The following is a 20,276-nucleotide window of genomic DNA, read 5'->3' as shown; positions in this document are numbered from 1 at the left end:
AGTATCAGTCTTGTGATGTTGTGGGCTTGGTATCTCTGTGAATGCAAGGCAAGAAACAATTAAAAACAACACAGATATCAGTTGGTAAAAAATTTTAAAAAATCTATTGATTTGAATCCATTTGAAATTGGTAAAATGAAAAATTTAAAAATAAAAATAAAAAATAAACCCCCAAAACATCCAGATAAAGACACAATCAGGAGGCTTGTACCGCAAATAACTTTTATTTTGAAATCATCATCCTGAGCAGTTCAGACAGCCCTTTAACATTTTACAAGTTAGTAAAAAAAAGTGTCATCTCCACTTATAATTCTGTTATGTTAAAAACAACTTCAAAAACAGTGTTATTATTATTATTATAATAGATATCACCTCTGAAATGCAGCCAGTAAACATGACTGCAGTGTAGCTGTAGTGTATAGAGGATGTTATACATGCGCTGGAGCAGGTTGTAACTTCTGTCATGAAAATATTAAAGACTCTAGAATGATTTTTCACCTGTAGAATTTAAATTTACATGGTCCTTTAAAAGTTAAATACTTTCCCATCAGAGTCATTATTAACAATGAGCTGTGCTGCATCAGTCCATTGGAGGTTTTGTGTTTGAGCTTATGTAGCCTGCATGTTAGGTAAGTGTTGGTTTCAAGTTTTATACTGTATATACATTTTAAAAGCAAAAACACACAAAACCACGGTGTGTTGATGCTGACTTTTTGTTCCTTATAGTGGATGCGAGATGCTCAGCAAACACTGTGTAGGCCCAGTACAGACAGAGAAATGTTAGCCGAAGTGAAGCTGCTGCTGTCGGTGTGTCAGCAGAGCCAGAGACAGGGATAAGAGACTGGTGACATGATTTAAAAAGAAAGTGTGAACGCAGATATGTTCATCACATCCCACTGGCTGCCCTTCATGGCATGCAGGTGATTCACTCTCCAGCTTCTTATTTCAAGATATTTCACCTTTTCAAAGTTCAAAGCAAATTGACTAATCAATTATTCAACATAAAGTTTGTTTATCAGCTAATTGTTTCAATCATTTATGAAGCAAAGCATGTTAAACATTCACTGGTACCAGCCTCTTGTATTTGAGGATTTTCTCTGGTTAACACCATTGTGTTTTTTGTTACTGGGACAAAGCAGGCACTTTGAGGACGCCTCACTGGGCTGTGGGATCTTGTGACGGCCACTCTGATCTAGTTCCTGAAATTTTACAGACAATTGTTAAATTATCAAACAAAGTAAGAAACAGATCATTAAAAATTATCATATGTAGCTGCCTTATTTCAAATAAAGTAAATTTGAATACATTTCTCCTCAGTAATGTCTCTCTGTGTGAATGGGCCCTTAAAGGGAAAGTTCACCCAAAAATGTACATTCAGTAATTATTTACTCAATCCCATGCCGATGGAAAGTGGGCTGAAGTTTTGTAGTCCACAACACTTTTCTGGAGCGTCACAGCAAAACAGTGTTGCAGTATCCATTTAGACCCCTTTTATTGCCAAAATCTTATGTAAGTGTTAGAGCACATCCCAACTGAAGTCGGTAAGTAATGTCTTTTTAAATCAATTTAGGATAGCAGGGCTTCCGAAGACTTGGATTACACCAGACAAGCCGTATGGAGCCAGTTTGTTTGTTGTTGTTTTTTTACATTTTTAAACAAGTTCCCCTCTACTTCAGTTGATTAGGACCTTCTGTGAAGCTCCAGAAATGTTTTGTCAACGACAAACACCCGATTTTCCATCTGCACTGGGGTGAGTAGATGATAACCAACTTAATTTTTGGGTGAACTTTTCCTTTATTGTGTGCTCTGAGTAGCCCCATGGAGAGCATCTAGTTCCTCTGATCAGACAGACCTCTGTACACCAGTGTACACTCTGTGCTTCCGCTCATCTTGTTTTGTTTAAATGCAATAACCTATATTAATATTGTATTTCTCCTCCTATTTCATGTATAAGTGATGATAGCAGCTTGCACGAAGATAGAAATGTCTGATACATACTGACACTGCACAGCAGTTTGGCATTTGTTAGTTAATTGTATAATAAACACTCTTGTAAACAAGTTAGCTTCCACACTTCAGCTTTTAACTTCTCACAGCAGGAATGAAAAAAAAAAAAGACTTTTCAAATAACGTCCACTCAAATATTAATACAGACAGCTGCAGCTCTCTCATCTACAACCAGCTCTGCCTGTCAGATTGAATTTAGCATCATCAACTTCAAGTACTTTTATGTTTTCTTTTCTGAAAATGTCCTCACAGTAGATGAAGATTTTTGAAATAAAATACTTTTTATTTTCCTGAGGATACAGAAGGAATTTCAGACTGGTTCCCCTCAAACAGCAAACACTGGACAGCACTCAATGTATAACCACTCAGCTCAGTGTTAAGGAGTTTAAGTGGAACTTTCAAAGGACATGTCTGTGTTAATGAACATACACTGTTGGGCTCTGCAGGGGTAAATTCTGGTGTCTGACTTAGATTTGGCAGCTTTCAAGAAATTCTATATACTATCATATATCTATTGTCACTCAAAAACTAAAGCCCTTCTTTTTAGTTGTAACATTATTTTTTTTTGTCTACAAACATGCATGTTAAACTGGGTGATCACAGTTTCACCTTCAAGTATCTCTAACATACTGCCAGTCAACATCGTTAATCAGAATGTTGTATTATTGTACATTGTACACTTTTAACATGTTTGAAAAAAGCTGCAGTGATCAACACATCACACAAAGTCTGGTGAAGTCAGAGTTATATTTCTGCAGCTCCTCTTCCTCACCATCACTCCCTTCTTTTGTCTAGTCACAGCCCTTTGTTCTTCACCTCTCAATTTACACACAAACATGTACACCAAGTTTGACTCCATAAGGTGAGGAATGTAACACTTGTTGTGCAATCAGTTGCTCAACCTCTTAACACCAAACCAACGACAGTCTTAGATTCAAGACAACAGACAAATCACAGTATTGTGTCATTGTTTATCACCAACTTTGGGCCTCTTATTCTGTAAGAAGTGTTGCCTTTGCGTTTGTATTTTTGCCGATTTGTGCTCATAAAATACATGATAGTGATACTTTGTGCTGCAGGTTGTGACGAAGCCAATCCTCTTCTTCACAGTTTAAGTACCAAAGGCCTGTGAGGACCAACAGTGGAGACAGATGGGATCTGAGGGTCTCATTCACGGCACAGCATTGAAAGAGCACAGAGTTGTGTGTTTGCTGTGGGTTGGTGACTACAGGTGCCAGTGAGAGGAAGATGTAACATTCAGTTTGAGTTATACATCCATGGGTTTTAAGACTTATCTGAAGGCAAACACTACACAGTGGATTATAACACTATGAACACATGGACAATCATTTCTTTCTCTGTCAGGACAATCACGAGGTAAACAGCAGAATAACACAGGTCTTGTTGATGAGAGTCCATCAGGCCTGGAGCGAGCTCTGGCCAATCAATCACCTTTTAAACCTTTTTGCCAGCCGACTGTGTAGTTTTATTGTCCGATTAAAATTAATATGCTTCTTCTGTTGTCAGAGCTTTTTCATGCAGTACCACCATCAGTTTTAAATACTGCCTCAATGAGCATGTTCACATGCGAATAATGTTGATGAGATTAAGATAATTCTCTCTTACTCATACATGCTCAAACAAATGTCACACCTGTCATGTCAGCTTCTAATGTTGCATTATCTTTGTCTGGTTAAGCAGCTGACTCGTGAGTAAAGTCTGCACTGTAATGCCATATAACAAGGTGAATTTGACAAAAGAAGTACACATGAAGTCTGCAGGACGATTTCCATACTGCAAAGATTGGAATAAAAATCACTGGCTGCTCAGAAGTGAAGAGTTCCTTCTAACTAAAGATGGTGTATATTAAAACAAGGTAAGTACTCGTCTGGTTGTTTGAGTGTTAGATTTTCACTGGTGTGTGTGTGTGTGTGTGTGTGTGTGTGTGTGTGTGTGTTGTTTTCTCCTCAGCACTGAAATTCATCATTCAAAGAGATCCTCCATTTTTGCAAAAGTCCCATCAGTATATAGTAGTCAATGTACTACTTCCTTCTAATAGGCTACTACAATTCTGTTAAAATCCAAAATCCACTCCCCTCTACAGTGTGTGTTAAGACTGCGCTCCAAGCTTTCAGTTGTCAGTACAGTACTCATTCATCTAGACATGAAAGATCAATGCAGGCGTGTTTGGGGAGAGTTGAGGACCCTGAGCTTTGTGTCTCTTGTGGGTACTGAACATCATGTTAGCAAACTGGTGTCAGAGTGAGGCAAACTGTTGGGGCAGCAGGCTCTGAGAGAGGCTGGGCTGAGGGCTTGTACAGGCACTGCTGGTGACACTGGATCCAGGACTTGGTGAAACAGGCAGGCTGGAGACCGAGGCCACCTCCCTGTCTGAGCCGTCGTCATTGTCATGATGGGAGCGGTGCTGAAGGCTGACCACCACCCTGGAGGATAAGACGGGAGAGGGCAGCCGGGAAAGGATTAATCTGGTTTGTTTATTTACTGTGCGGTGTGGAATAATCCTAACCCACTCAAATTAACACTGGTATCATGTTTAAGCCTGTTTCAACATATACATAACCTTAACAGGTATGTGTAGAATAAACCTGATGGAGGATTTGTTTACTTAAAGCTGCTGTCAATGTTATATTTTTATTAAAATAAGAGTGAAACAGTAATTACTGTTACAGTGTGTGTGTGTGTGTGTGTGTACCTTGATCTGGATGGGCTGACCAGGTCTTGTCTGTGGGCTTCAAATTTAGAGATGTAGTTGCACTTGGACCACTGCAGAGACACAAAGACACAGTCAGTGATAAACACATCATGCTTCAACACTTCAAAACAAACATAACTTATTCAGACAAATGTTTGTTCTTTCTCCACAGTTCCTTACCATGTGAGCGGGGTCACTGGTTCCCAGATGGACTCCTTTCTGACAGAGAGACGTCAGCAGACTGATACCTGTATATGAGACGGACATTTAACACCAGCAGTGTCAGTGTCCTCTGCCCTAAGTGAGATGAGGAGCCCCTGACATGGTTATCAACCTCATTCTCTGTTCAGATGATTAGCAGCTTGACTCCGATGTTGTTATTTTCCAGATGGTTTCTGAGTGAAGCTGAAAGTCTTTAAAACAGGTTAAAACAAAATCTCCATCTCATCAGATCTTTCAGCTACATCTCATGGTCTTCCTCAGATGAAGGTCTATGGAAGATTGAACCTATTCTGTTCTTTGTCAGGTCACGTAGTGTCCAAGTTAGTACTAACTCTATGAGAGATCCTAATATGGAGAGGGCAAGAAAAGAGGTTGGCAGGTTGCGGAGAGTGTGGGACAAAGGTGACAGAACACCAAATAATGAAATGTAAAAGCCTGTACGAGTCTCCTCATTATTTTTAGCAGAGCTATTTTGGAGGATCTGCAGGAGGGGGATTTCAAATGGTCTTTCTTTTTGTGGTTGTAAACTGGATTTAAACTGAACTGTTTTGGGGTTGTGGGGAAAACAAAACAAACTGCCCACTTTACGAAGTGGACTGAACTCTGGGACGAGACTGTTACACCAATAGTAAATTAAGCTATTTGTTGCAGTCGGCTGTTTTTTGGGGCACATATCTCATTGTTTTGCATTGGCTTGACAGAGCCATTTTATAATAACTCTTATTGTACATAATAATACTATAATGCTTATTTGTTTCGCAATATATAGCACAGAAAAGAAATATATCACAACATTTATTTTTTCCAATATTGTGCAGCCCTATAATGAGCTGAGAGCTTCTGTAATAAATCAAACAGCTGAAAGTCTTCAAACAATGTTCAGTACTGACTTTTCAAATATGTTAAATCACACACTGCTGTCTCAGCTCATCTGTCTGAATAGGTCCCATCTATTCGTCACCTTACATTACGTATTACATTAACCCACACAACCAAGTTTAATTTGTGCTTCCTCTCTTACTCCACAGTAAATATAGATAGCCCTGCAAATCCATGCATTGAGGAACACAAATACCTTTCGTCCTGTTGTTCCAGTGCTTCTGCTCCCACTGGTCCAGCAGGATGTTGAGGTATCTCGAACACTCGAAGAAGCGAAGGTAGCGAGATGATGAAGGTGACGGGAAAATTCGCTCAAACTGTCCATGACGAGTCAGCTCGTCTTCACTCTCTGCAAGCACGCGAACGTCCTCTGGAGTCATGACGTCCAACACTGTGGAGAGGAAGTCCTGACAGAGAGAAGAGGGAAAGTTGTAACTGATAGGTCACTAGTACTCATCGTCACCACCAGAATCTACACTATCAGTGGTGCAGGAGTGGCACAACAGACGAGAGAATAACAACACTTGCTGTGGCTTTTTCTGAGAATGTTCATATTGTCCAACTTTGCAATAAATCTAAGTAATGTTTTATGTCAGATGAGGGAACTTTTATGTGGAACTGCTCCTTGCAACCATTTCAGCTTACTACTGACACTTGGCTGAACAAACATTCAAACTGTTTTAACAAGATTAAATGCATTTACTTTTAAAAATTATTTATCTCTGATGTAGTATTTTTAGTGTGTTTGTGTTCATATACCTTGTCGGCGTAGCGTTGTGTGAGGTAAAAGGCCCGTTTCACCTTCTCATCAGCAGACAGATCTGGCTTAGTCCTCTCCCTGTTCCCCCCGCACAGACTGTATATATATAGACACAGACACACATCAACAAACAGAGGTGTTGAATCATCTATACGGTCTTTTCTGAAGCTGTAGTTTTAGTTGGATTGAATCATATTCAAAGTTGTTCCTAAATTGTGACCAGAGCTAACGTGGACCATCGCGTGGACGGTGTGATCGTAATGGCAGCCTGTAAGGTGGACTAACTCCAACCTACCTGCTGGTGGAGCTGGAGGCACTACTGCAGGGGGCGATCACATCTTCTCTTTGGGGAATACGGAAGCCAGCAAGGTTCAGGAGGTCTCTGATCATCTGACCTTTGATGGAAACATCCAGTGCTGTGTTGGAATGGAGGCTGGACCAGAGAAACAACAGTTACAAGTCTGAAAACAGCTAGATCCAATTATTATGTGTGTCTATATACGTCCATGTAATTGCTAACAAAAAATATACATAAATACTGAAACATCCTTACATCTGCATACAACCACATTATAGCCTGTTATAAACAGTTTACCAAATGGTTTCCGGCCACAACAGCATGGGTGCTCCACTTTGTAAGTCTGTGTGTTTTACCTTGGTGATATGTTGACCTCCAGGATCCAGGGTTTGAGGTTCTCATCCAGCATGATGTCAAAGCCAAACAGCTCGTGGCAGCTGTAAGGCGTCTTAACGTTCATCTTCAGCAGACTGTTAACGTACGGTTCGGAGCTGGTGACCGACACACAGGAGGGAGATTAGAGGTGTTCATAATGGTCATTATTTAACCATTTCAAAATAGATCTCTAGTCATCCTCCACTACAGCTCAGCATTTCTTAGACTTTCCGACATCTACCTTCTTCTCTACACTCAGCATGAAAAAAGACTTGTTAATGAAGATTACGTCAAAAACACACACACGCAGAAAGTCCTGAGAAAACGTCTTAAACTGAAATGTTGCCATTTTTTACCACCAGTGACCACACGGACTGCACGTTTGTACAGACAGATGGTTAATCAACACAGTTTCATTTAAGAGGGGTTGGTTGCTCTGCTTCAAACACACACTTCTTGTTAAGACCGAGGAACATCTGGTCATGATGCTAAATCAGCAAAAATCCCACTTCACTAAATCAATCAACAAGAAGAAACAATGCAAACAGAACATTACATACGCAGTTCTGCAGCCAATGAATGACTGAATGGGCAAACTTACGCAATGATGGTTTTGATCACAATGTCTTTAATCTTCTCCCAGATCAGAGTGGTGTTGACCCCCCTAACACCAAGATACTGCCACAAGGCCTTCAAAGCCCTGAAAAGCAAACACAAACACACATTTTGTTGTAGTTTGGAAACAAGTGCTCAGAATTACATACAAATTAATTAATAATAGCAAAGATGAAAGGAGCAACATGAACACAAGTTAATAATTATTCATTCCCTTTCTTTTCTTACTCTAAATTGTGATGTGAACTTGTACAAAGTGTTGGCCCACAACCCTACCTTCCAACCTGTCTCTCTCACTCACACACACACACACACACACACACACACACACACACACACACACACACACACACACACACACACACACACACACACACACACACACACACACACACACACACACCTTTCTTCCACTTCCTATTTTACCCACTGACTCTTCTATAGTCTTCCTCCCCCATTCCAAGCTTGCCTCTCTTCAAATAGCCATCATCCACCTTCATGCTTTTTTGATTCAAACACAAATCTTTCCTTTCTGTTACCATTTGTGTCCCTGGCAGGCCTTGTCGTCGCTGTTGGTCTGGTACTCAGAGTTTTTCTTGTTGACGCTGTAGTTGGTCAGGTGCATAAACTTGTTACTCAGAGTCTTCATGGAAGACGAATACCTTCAGAGGAGAAACACACGAGATTAAGTCAAATATGACCTCATTCATCAGCTCTGAATTCTTATTCAAAATGTCAACAATGTAACATATTGATTTTTTAGATCATACATTTTTATATGTCACATTTGTAAACATATCCCACTAGATCCTATGACTTTTTCCTGCTTAAATGACAGACTTTATACTATGGTTCTATTTTACCTGAACTAATCTACAGTATTTGGGTTTGTCACTGTGTGCAGGAAACTTACTTGCAGCTGGCAAATCGAACCAGTCCGTCAGAGAAGATGTAAATTCGGAGCGGGTCGTAGGATGTCACGTAGACATAGATCCGCAGGTCAAACTTGTTACCACTGATGAGGTAGGGCTTGTGCAGGTACCTGCAAAACACAACCAGAAAAACAATGTTTTACCCTGAAGACTAATCACTGCTGTAGTGTCAGGTACAGTTAATGCTCTCTGGCCTACTAACTTTACGATACTAACCATTCCCAGTCTATTCTAGGCTACTTACTTCTGGACCAGTAGGGGTCTCTTGCGCGGCATCTGGCTCCACTTGTGGATGACCTGGATTCCTATTCCTCTGGCTGACGCAGGCTATTACAGATAACAGGAGGAAAAAAATTATTTATACAAAACATACATTTATTTAAACTTCAACATATTCTTCGATTCTCACAATCTGAATGGCTCATTTGGAACATTAATTAATCACCAAAAAACCTTGTTTCAGCTTTTGGAGCAATTAAAGCCAATCATCATCATCATCATCATCATCATCATCATCATTATTATTATTATTAGACAACACAACAAATTATCTAGCAATTGAAATTGTAACCTCATAATTCACTCTTACTGCTGTTTGCTTGCAGCCAAAAAATCTATCTATTTTTTAGTCTATTTTTTCCCCTGATGTATTGAGACTGACTTGTTTTTGGCACTTTCACAAGTAAACTATCAAAATGATTGTCTAACATACAGGTTTGATGATCCATTTCTGCCTGGAGCCACTGTCCTCCCAGGCCTTGCGCAGCAGCTTGATGTCCTGAGGCAGGACGAAGGTCCGAGGGAAAAAGCTGAACTCTTGTTTGCCAAAGCGAGACTGCATTTTGGACAGATTCCTCCACAACCGGTCCTTTCTGCCAATCTGAAAGGTTCCTGGGAAGTGGTTCAACTAGGACAAAAGAAACACAAATGCAGCCAGGTTTAACTTTGAGCAGACAAGTTTTTTGCTTTAACTTATCATTCTGAAGTAAATACTGAATGCACAGTGTAATGGCTGTAAAAAATCTGCGTGTAGATTGGTTCCCTATGCTATTCAGCCCGTCACTGGGCTGGATTTTCCCGCAAAATTAAGGTCTAATTACTACACAAAGGAAACGTGTCCATCACTGCGCAACTAAAACAGGAAAAGGCATTGTTTTCCCCGGTCACTATCCCCAGCTAACAGTGGAACAACTGGAATAAATGTGGAAACTCTACACCGCAAAAGAAAAGAACTCCACTGATGGAGGAAGCAAAGAAGGTAAAGAGGGAGAGTGATAGAAACTGAGGTAAAACAAGAGTGATGGACGAGCATTCACTCGATGGAGAGCACTCTGGTGTTGAGTCAAGTCTGTTCCCCTACCACCGGGACTCAAGCCAGTTCAAAACCAGCATTCTTTCTACTAGACCAGTGAGTAACAAAACCTGCCTACTCATTAATACAACACTTTTCATCGCACTGAGATCAGGGTGTCTAGATCAAATTGGGATACTTATGGTTGTTTTTTGCTTTGGACAGTAGCTGTGCTGCTAGTGGTAGCCATCATGCTAATGCTTTCTTTGCAACAGCTGCACCAACAGTTATACCACAGGGAAAACACTGGGAGGAGGGAAAGTCAGAAATGTGTCTATGTCTGCCTTCAATAGAAATCTGGAGAAATCGTAATTTGATAAAGTGAATGCTTCTGAAAGTATGAGCAGGAATAAGTAGTGTATCTACAGTTTTTCACCTTCTGGTGCTCTCCGATGGCCTTGAAGCCAGGAGACTTCATGTGGTGTCCCCAGCAGCCCAACCAGTCGTGGCTTTCTACATGAACGACAGAACGACAAACAGGTTTTGATCATCGAGGACAAATTTCACAGTGCATTTACATTTCAGCTGGTGCAAACTATTACATCCATTTAAAGCGACATTATTCATAACATCAGTCAGTCGTAAAGACTCTTTACCAGTTTGATGTTTAGCAGATATCATTTGTACATCATGGTCATCTCTGTCTATGATTTAACAGTTTCTGAATTATGTTTATGTTATCTTGGCAGCAGCTCTCACCGACACACATATACACACACACATACACTTACTCTTGGTGACTTTGAAGTGTGACCTGGCGATGGTGTGTTTGACAACATTTGGCGTGACGGTGCTCATCTTCCACTTTAACAGTCGTCTTTGTTCTGCAGGCAGCAGTTCCACTGCAGAGCACACAACACAAAAGCCGTATGTGCTACAGCTATACTTTTCAATAATACCCAGTATACCCACACAGACAGGAGGCAAAATGCAAATATTGAATAGTTCACAGCACCTACTGAAGATAATTTACATGATGGTATGAAATGTAAACTGTTCAGTCAAATAATTAGTTTAATAAAACAATCACAAATGTTCTTTCTACTATACTCTACCTGAACGAATCACTGCACAGAAGAGCGTGCATCACTATTGAGCTAGCTAACAGTACAACTGAGCAAAGGAGGACACCATTAATGTTTACATCTGTCTCAAGCATGGGCCTCTTGTTCGTGAGTGAATGCTCTCTTCCTTCTACTCAGTGTTTCAGTTGGCGGGGTTGGTTAAGTAGAAGGAAAATAGTTCCTACATGAAATTGCTCACAACAAGATCTGTGGATTATCTTGAGTTAAAAGCCTTCTCACATTGAGCAAAAAAAAAGATTTTATAGGTAGTTATTAACGTATGCACACCGCTGCAGAACATTCTAGTGGGGGAATAAAATACTGGGACAGATTTCCGCCTGTGGCAATATAAGTTTAACAAATGAAAACCTTTGTTTCAGCTGATGTCCAGTCCACACACAGCTAGGATACAATGAGGATGGTAATATAGCTGATATTCACATGATTATGTTATATGTTGGTCACAGAAAGGGGCTTTTGGGGTCCAGGGGTAACTTACTGGGCCTCATTCGTTGAACAAATCTGGTTGTGAAGTGTAGTTATTAATATCTACACAAAGGGCAGCAGGGACGAACATGGAACAGGGCACCGCGGATAATTCGCACTGGACCTGGTGTGCGTAGTTGTCATGAGGAAAAATTGCATGCGGATATGCCATATTGCCGCACCGCATTTTGGCATCGCTCTGGGAAACAGCAGACAACAACAGATTTCTGGGAAGAGACTTTGCTGTTTTTCCAAAGGTGTTTTTTGTGTTTTGAGTGCCATCTAGATCGATTATATTGGAGGACTTTTTTTATTTTTTATTTATCCAGTTTATTTCTTAGTGACAGTGCATATTAATGGAGATTACTGTAAATATGCTAGAATTAGCCAAGAGATATCTCTATGGCTGACATCTCCAAAACTTTGCAATTCACACCAAATCAACAGCTACGAGGGAAAATATGTATTCTTGATTTTAGGGTAAACTGTTCCTTTAAAAGAGGTAAAGCTAGCTCAAAGTCAGCTGTCACTGTGTTGAGCTGTGTGCTGATTTTTGAAGCTGACTAACAGCTTTGATAACAGACATCCCTTCATCAGTCTCACACTCACATTCTCCTGTAACTCTTATACTTATATAGGCTTGCTATCTTTTTTATATATGCTGTCAATAAAACAAGTAAACTGTGATTTTGTTGTTTTGTTCTGTACATGCGACATCTACTGCATGTCAGTCAGTGCTGGGAGAGGGATCCTCCTCTGTGGCTCTTCCTGACGTTTCTTCCATATTTTATTAACTTTTCTTTCCACTGGCCAAATGCCTAGTGGATGTTCACATTTTACCAGCATGTAGCTAATGGCCGGTGCTTATTTTGAGCTCTGATTGCTTAAAACTGGCAGGTCAGCTCTCTAAAACTGGGTTAACAACTGTTCGAGCTACTATCTGTTTCACACAACAGAACACATGAGACGAGCGTGTCCTGACCTTTCTCACTGGCGGTGCTGAAGTAGAGTGTTGGAGGGATGAGGGGGAACAAACTGGGAACCAAAGCCGGTCTCTCCTCTCGATCATCTTCAGCCCCCAATGACATCGGCTCCTCAACACTGAGAGGGAGTGAAGACACATCAGTGATTAGTGGACATCCAAACACATCAGCGTACCAACAGTACTGTACAGAGCGACTTTAAACAACACATATTTACTCTTTATGTGTAAATTCTGCCTAGAATGACTGTTCAGTGTTTGTTTCTTCTAAAGACTGTCTGTCTTTAGCAGACACGGCACTCGTCTTAGCTGTTAATATTAAACGAGCAAATTGCAGTCTCACAACAAAGTGAAAAAGTAATGCAGCTAGAGTTACGGTCACCCACTTCTAACTAACGGAAGTTGGCATCGAGTCACCACTGTGGTTTGTAACAAAAGTCGATCCTGGGCTGGATGGGTGATCATTTGCACCAAGCACTCGTAACACGATGCTTCTGTGAATTTGACCTCACACAGAGAGTACAAGCACAGTTTGACACTGTCCAGTAATTTAAACATTTACAGATTCCTGAGCTTTTTTGAAATGAACACCATTGATCACATCAGAGAAAAAAAAGAAGAAAATAATGAGAATTCACACTCAAAATAAAACCCACTCACATGACAGTCATATAGAAAGGAAGGAGAGACGGATAAACCGATGGATGAAGGAACAGGTGATGGTGCTATCCGCTTCCAAAGATTTCTTCCTTGATAAAATCCCTCCACCACAGACAGGTATACAATGGCATTAGACTAGGCTAACTTAACACTATACGATACATACAGGAGCTATAGCATTCAGGAAAGGTGGGGGTGGGCTGGGGTGGGGGGTGTAAATGAACACATAAACAAATCAGCTGGTTGTGGGAAAAAAAGGTGACAATAGCGCTCCCTATCCAGGCTGTTTTAGCAAAGAATCAGCTGCCAGTCTTTGGTAGGGAGTTCTACTGTTGAGGCCATCACAGTGGAGAACAATATGAAGCACAATGCAGCGGACCTTTCCACCATGCTCTGCTGCTTTCAGCCTCTTTCAACAATGCAGTGAGAGAGAATGAAAGAGAGACAAAGAGTCCACAGGATCTCATGGATATATATGTTTTAAGCCATTTCAGGAGACCAATCAGAAGCAAGGATAGGATGTTGGGCGGTCCAAGGAAAGCATGCTGGCATTTTGAACTGGACTGTAAGATGCTCGAATTCAGAAGTTGTCTAGGACGCAGGTTCATGTGGTCTTTTCAGGCTCATAAATGGCCTTGACATCAAAAGTATGTCTTTTAAATTGATTATTATTTACTCAAGGGTGACACCCACATTTCAGCGGGCACGTCTGTGTCGCAACCATTCTGGACAATGCTCGTGGTCCCACCAGCTGCGCCACGGCACGCAGAAGTGTCCCAGATACGGTTCTCTATGGTGTCTATTTTTGACATATGGATTTTCAAAACAAAACACCCCGAGCAGACTCGTGACCTACAGCACAACAACAGCGGAATATTAACAAAAAACACACTTAAAACAGACAAATAACGAAACGATTTAACTACAAAGTCCATTCAACCACAGCAGCAGTACAGACATCAAGGAAAAAAATAAACAGTCTGAGCAAGTCAATGATTTCAGGCAGGCATAACACTCTGCGTCTGAACCGCTCCCAGTAGTTCTCTCCAAACCTTCAAAGCCCCTGAACAGAAGAATTAACTGTTGTGTGGTTACAGAGTCTTACCCAGAAAGCAGAGCGATGGATGCTGTGGATGAGGACGAACAGTCTGAATCATCTAAAGACAACAGAGGACAACCAAAATCAGTCTACATCATAAAAGAACAAAATGACCAGCTGACTAAAGGCAGCTGAGAATGATGACAGTACATTTTAAGTCTGTGTGTGTGTATTTTAACATCTTACTGTCGTCACTACAGGCATTTTCCAGCTCATCAGGTAGCTCCTCCTCAACTCCATCCACCTGCATAACACACTCCTGGCTGAAACCATGAAGCCAAATATTCAGGGTGAGATTTAAAAGAGTAAAAAGAAGACCAAAGAGAAAGAAAAAGAAAAGACGAACTGCAGAGAAGCAGAAGAGCAATTAACCATCGCTCACCCAGACACCTGATTCTCTCCAGCCACACATTCTTCTATAGGGGAGGGTGAGGAAGGGAATGGAGATGAAGATCCCTGCCTGGTAAGGTGGATTGTGGAGATCCGAGTGGTCACGGAGCCCACCAAGGCTCCTGAAGGACAGGAGGCCACATCTACGAGGGAAAGAACCGTCATTTATCAAGAGTTTGTAGTGGTTTCATCTTAGCTACTATGAAACTTATTTAGATTTTAACACTCAAACACTCCGATTTCACTCACTGACCGACTGATTTGAATGACAGTGACCAAACAACCAAGTAGCAGTCATCAGAATCAGCTTCAGATTGAGCTAAGTCCTAACTGGTGAAGAGAAGACATCACCTGCCGACCGAGTCCCGCCCACTTCAAACCAACAGGAAGCGCACAAAGAAAAAAGACTGAACTCTCTCAAGTGAAATAACCAAAACTGTTCAACCTTTAGTAGAAAGTATGACAAATGATCCCATTTGTCATGGTAGGAAACTGACAAAAAAAGAAGAAAAAGGCATCTTTACACATTGTTTAAAGGTTAAAAAAAAAGTAGCTCTGCAAAAGTGTTGCAGAGAAGGAAACTGCATAAATTACAACTTTCTCCTGAGCACACACTAAAGTGAGATGTGGTGTCCTTATCTGCTAGATAACATGCTGCTGCCTACACATGTCTGTCTGTCTCCAAATTTCTTAAAGCCCCACTGTATTTTAGTATTTTTATATTTTATATTTTCCAGGTAATTTCCTGAAAATGTTGATGAGCCACACTGTTCAAATATATGTTGACAAATAACTTAATGTTGTGCTCAAATGTAAAATATTAAGCTGCCAATCTCGGCTTATATGGTGTTACAGGTCTGACCATGAATAAACTCTGCAGCTCAATACAAACAATACAGAAGACAAACTTATGTTTGAATGAGAGCTATCGCTGTCCTGAGCCTCTCTGTTTCCCTGTTATAGAGCCAGCTCGTGTTCATCAGCAGACAGACAGACATGTGTAGGCAGCAGCATGTTATCTAGCAGATAAGGACACCACATCTCACTTCAGTGTGCTCAGGAGAAAGTTGTAATTTATGCAGTTTCCTTCTCTGCAGAGCTACTTTTCTTTAAGCTGTAAACGATGTGTAACGATGCCTTTCTCTTCTTTTACTGTACACGCAGAACAGACCAATAGGAGACCAAGAGGAGATATTTGCTGAATATGACAAAAATAGTTTATTGGACCTCCTTTGAGGTGTCATTGCTTTGGCGTCTGATCTTCAGCTCAGTATTACATTTTTGCCATCCATGGTATGTAACTGATCATTCAGATTACCTGTGATGTCATCCAGCAGTGTGGGCTGCTTCTCCTGGGTGGCACTGACACTGGCACTGAACACACTTGGCGTGGGGCCGTTTGGCGAGGGACTGGCTACTGGAGGACCGCTTCTTCTGCATGTGGACAAGGTGTTTTTTTCTGGTGGACACTGAATTGGCTTATTTAGGTCTGCAGATGCTGTCGTATGGGGCCTGCGGTTCGTAGCTGCTACCACCACTGCTGGGGGACCACCTCTGACCAGCAGCTGATTGTTTAAAGCAGTAGTTGTTGTGCAGCTGTTGTGTGTCTGACTGCATTTTGTTGCCAGTTTAGCTGAATGGCTCCTCCTTGTAGTAGTTGTTGTTTCTCTTGTTGTGCTTCTTATCTCTACTTTTGTGCTGTCACAGCTGGAGGCATCCTTTCCCCCTGCTGCCCCCTGATGTTCACAAACAGTAAGGCATTGAGGAGGCACTGATGGCAGAGAGGAACAGTCTGCAATTTCAAGCTGAGAAGACAAAACGAGCAAAGGTCAGATATGGAGGAGGCAGTAAGTGGACAACATTTAAAAGACTATGGAACACCAACATCATCAGTAATTATAAGGCCTGGTAATGCACTATTTAGACAGCTGATATAAATGAGAAAGCTTTTCAGCATGGGTATGTGTGTGCAACAACTCCACAGCATTCAGTAAAATCAATGCCATCCATCCAGATGTGTCTAACAATGGCATAGCCGTCAGTGCTGCAAAAAAAAGTTTAAATTGAACAGAATCGTTACCTTAAAATTGAGGTAAAATCATTACCTGCGTGGTGAAGACTGAAAGCTCATCTCTGTCTTTATTTTTTTATTATTTATAATCAAAATTGTGACACTCCTGGTTCTACATGAACAGCAGGAGCTCCACAAATCGCCTTCAATCAGTCAAATGTCTGTCATTTCTTTTTCTTTTCTACATTCTTATATATGAATCTAAGCCCCACTGAGGCAAATATTTGTCTTTTAATTAAAAAATATATATAGTGTAAAATAACAACAAACACAAAAAACATGATCACATCAAACAACAACAAAAAAACAACCAAAAACAACCAATCTTCCTCGGAACGGATTCCTTTTTCAAATTCCTAATTCAAATGACTGGGGTATTTTACAACCTGGAGGCTTTTTGCAGGTTAGGGTCAGACAAGTCCAAATAATCTTCATCAAAAGTAAAGATTCCAGAGTTAAACAAAAAAATACCAGCCTTCAGTGACTGAACGATTAACAACAAATGATGGCGTGGTGAAGACTGAAAGCTAATCTCTGTCTTTTTTTTAAATTATCATTATTTTTAATCAAAATTGTGACACTCATGAACAGCAGGAGCTCCACAAATCACCCTAAAACAGCAAAAAAATGTCTGCCGTTTCTTTCTTTTTCTTTTCATCATTATAGTCGATCTGTACTAAGACAAACACTGTGAGTATCTAATATTAACAGCTTAAAATCCAACTGTGTTGCATGAATGTCTTTTTTTTTTTTTCATGGGAAAATGCTCTGCTGAGGCTTCCACATTGCGAGACATCAATACTCACCATCGATTTGTTAGTTTGCTGCAGGGAGGGCCGTCCTTTGAGTAACAGGTCTTGATGACAAACTGACAAGAGAGTCTTCAATCCCAATGGTGCCTCACCAGTGGCAGCCTGATGTCTGCTCATTAGTAAACCGTTTCCATGTTGAGAGGTTTGGAGCAACAAACCTTTCTGCACAGTGCCAGTCAGCAGGCCATTAAATCCAGTCTGGCATTCGTTCTTGGCAATGAAGGAAGGGGCACTGGTCTCTGTGAGGATGCTACCAGCCTGCTTCAGCCCTGCTGCCAGTACCTGGTTCGGGATTTGAGTCCCATTAACTGTTTGTGGCAGGTTTGGAGACCCATCTGGCACAGCAGTGAATTGGCTTTGGGTGTTGGTTTTATTTTCGTCCCCATTTTCCACAGATGGGGCCACTGTTGTCTGCCTTAAGGGGGATGAGGATGAGGCAACATTAGAGGAGGGAGAATTGGCTTGGTCCTTTCTCCTGGATAGCTCTAGAGAAGTCTGACTAAAAGGCACTTTAGTGGCCGCAACGCTCTTGGCATGTGTACTGACAGAGGTTGTAGTGGTGGGACTATCTGCGTTGGAGCCAGTCCGAAGCTTCCCCCCACCCCAGGGGGAGGACTGGTTGGTGGGCATGGCACCAACCAACGAAGAAGTGGTTACCTCCAGAGGACAGAGGTCTTGGGTGGAGATCGACAGGCAGGGTAGTAGTTAACAGCTGAGACAAACCGAAGCCTGAGGTGGAGGAGGGTTCCCCTGTTTGTCTTTGTAGATCCCCTCTCCACAAGTAGTTTTGTCTAGGAATGATTTCTGAGATGTCAGCTCCAGTTGAACAGAGTTGAAAATGTTATGTTGGTCAAAGTAGGTTGACTACAAGTTCTTGATGAATCCTGAACAACAGTAAACATAACTGCCGTCAAAGCTGCAGTGACAGCAGTGAGACAGTTGAACCTAGCATCTGTCAGAGTGGACAGTGTTAGCTTCAGGCAGCTATACAGACTTATAAGCCCTCACGTGAGGCTCAGACAAGCAGGCACATGAGGCTTTCTTCCTGAGGAAAAGTGGTTCACACGCTAACAGTCACGCCTGGAGTTTGATATGACACGGAGGCCGAGTCGAGGTGTCTTGAGGCTGATGGAGACTGGTTCTCTTCCTTCTTCTCAACAACACGGGATGAAATCACTCCAAGGTATCAGGTCTTGGAGGAGAAAGTGGTGTCCGTACAGTTCTCATGCCTTCCTCAGTTGACTCACGGGAGGCGACAAACCACCAGACTTCACCTCTGAAACTACAGGAGAGGAGGAGCAGAGTCAGTCTCAGAGAAAACAGATTTCTGACAGAACAGTGACCACCAGCTGTTTGGAAACAGTCATGTCATCATTTGAGAGGCAGATCAAGGATGTAGTCTAATTAAACGACTGTCACCACTGTGTCACCACAGGGGAAACATGGACGATAATGCTAAAATCACACTTTGGCTGTTTGTTAACTAGTTTGAAGCATTTCATTTTGTAGTCCCCTTTCAACAATAGCTACTCACTCGAACTACACCAGAAAGGTTGATGTTGTGATGCTTCAGTGTGTTTAGTTTTCTGATACACATCCATCCAGCCCGACAGGGAGCAGATGGGAGTCATACAGTGTGTGTAGTGTTGTAAGATACTGTGTCAACGAGATCGCCACTTCGCTGTGTGAGTTAGCAAAGTGAGTAAGCTAACGTTAGCACTAAAGCAACGTACCATACAGGGATCATATTGTCGTTACAGGTGTGTCTAGTAGTTTGTCATCATTCTTTAATCATGTCTGTTGAACTTTGTGTTAGCAGACATGGTACCGAGGGCTGAAACCTGCCGACACTGCTGTCAGAGTGTACTTTCACGTGTGTGCGCTTACAGAGCACGTTTCATGCTTAGCTTCAAGTTAGCTCGTTAATGTTAACTAAAGCTCTGTTGTACCACACTGACTCTGACAATATTATTACTGAAAAGAGAAGCAACATTCATCCCTACAGACCCGAGCTGACAGCTAACTACTCCCCAGCAATATTACACGAAGGGAGCTTATAACCGTCTGTTTACTCTGCTCGGCGTTGCCGTTAGCTTAGCAACAGCCAACACAACGCTGTCTGACAGACGCCACAGTATCAGCGATAAAAACCCGGCCCTGCTAACAGTTTACAGACATATATTCATACCTGCATCGTCCCCTGTTGTGTCCTTAACATGTTCCATTGATTTGGCGAGCGGCTACTCATCAGTTTCTCACTTTGCAGTAGCTAGGTGAAAAAATCGAGTGGAGCATCATGGCCAAAGATCGTCTATGGCACAGGAGCCACTCAGATGAATCGCCTCACTTCAGGTTAGCTTCCGATCAGAGCGCCCCCTACTGGTTCACAGCACCGGCATTAAAGGAGCACTGTGTAGTTCTGGAGAAGGAAATCAAACTCAGATTTTTAATATTTACAATATTAATGAGCTAATAATACAAATTCTGACTTGTTTTTCCATTAGTGAATAAACAAGCTGTTGTCAGGGTAAAATAAGGTCCCAGAACACTGTTTGAAGCT

At 41.5% G+C, this 20,276-nt stretch overlaps 1 protein-coding gene across 1 annotated transcript; it reads right to left on the bottom strand.

Annotated features, from left to right (window-relative positions):
• Positions 1 to 205: 205 nt before the first annotated feature.
• On the bottom strand, positions 206 to 20,012 carry ttll4 (tubulin tyrosine ligase-like family, member 4). Its single transcript, XM_084361982.1, has 21 exons — positions 19,905 to 20,012; positions 17,711 to 18,998; positions 16,152 to 16,638; positions 14,826 to 14,976; positions 14,630 to 14,706; positions 14,450 to 14,501; positions 12,685 to 12,803; positions 10,884 to 10,994; positions 10,529 to 10,605; positions 9,514 to 9,708; positions 9,046 to 9,128; positions 8,783 to 8,911; positions 8,409 to 8,531; positions 7,856 to 7,954; positions 7,236 to 7,370; positions 6,877 to 7,014; positions 6,581 to 6,677; positions 6,018 to 6,228; positions 4,901 to 4,968; positions 4,721 to 4,791; positions 206 to 4,451 (listed from the first exon to the last, which is right to left on the bottom strand). The coding sequence occupies exons 2-21, from the start codon at positions 18,344 to 18,346 to the stop codon at positions 4,265 to 4,267; spliced, it is 3,246 nt and encodes a 1,081-aa protein (XP_084218108.1). The 5' UTR covers positions 18,347 to 18,998; positions 19,905 to 20,012; the 3' UTR covers positions 206 to 4,264.
• Positions 20,013 to 20,276: the final 264 nt, after the last annotated feature.

This window comes from Pagrus pagrus (genome assembly GCF_965226575.1).
Source record: "Pagrus pagrus genome assembly, chromosome: 9".
Taxonomy (NCBI): domain Eukaryota; kingdom Metazoa; phylum Chordata; class Actinopteri; order Spariformes; family Sparidae; genus Pagrus; species Pagrus pagrus.
The sequence above is the reverse complement of the archived record's forward strand: the minus strand, read 5'-3'. Positions and strand labels throughout refer to the sequence as shown.

Bases quoted from the DNA above. Each gene is read 5' to 3' on its own strand.
- ttll4 (XM_084361982.1), bottom strand. From the start codon at position 18,346: ATGCCCACCAACCAGTCCTCCCCCTGGGGTGGGGGGAAGCTTCGGACT. The intron at 14,707-14,825 runs GTGAGCGATGGT...TCATGGTTTCAG, and splicing joins GGAGAGAATCAGGTGTCTGG to CCAGGAGTGTGTTATGCAGG. The intron at 7,371-7,855 runs GTAAGTTTGCCC...GTCGGTCACCAG, and splicing joins GTGATCAAAACCATCATTGC to CTCCGAACCGTACGTTAACA.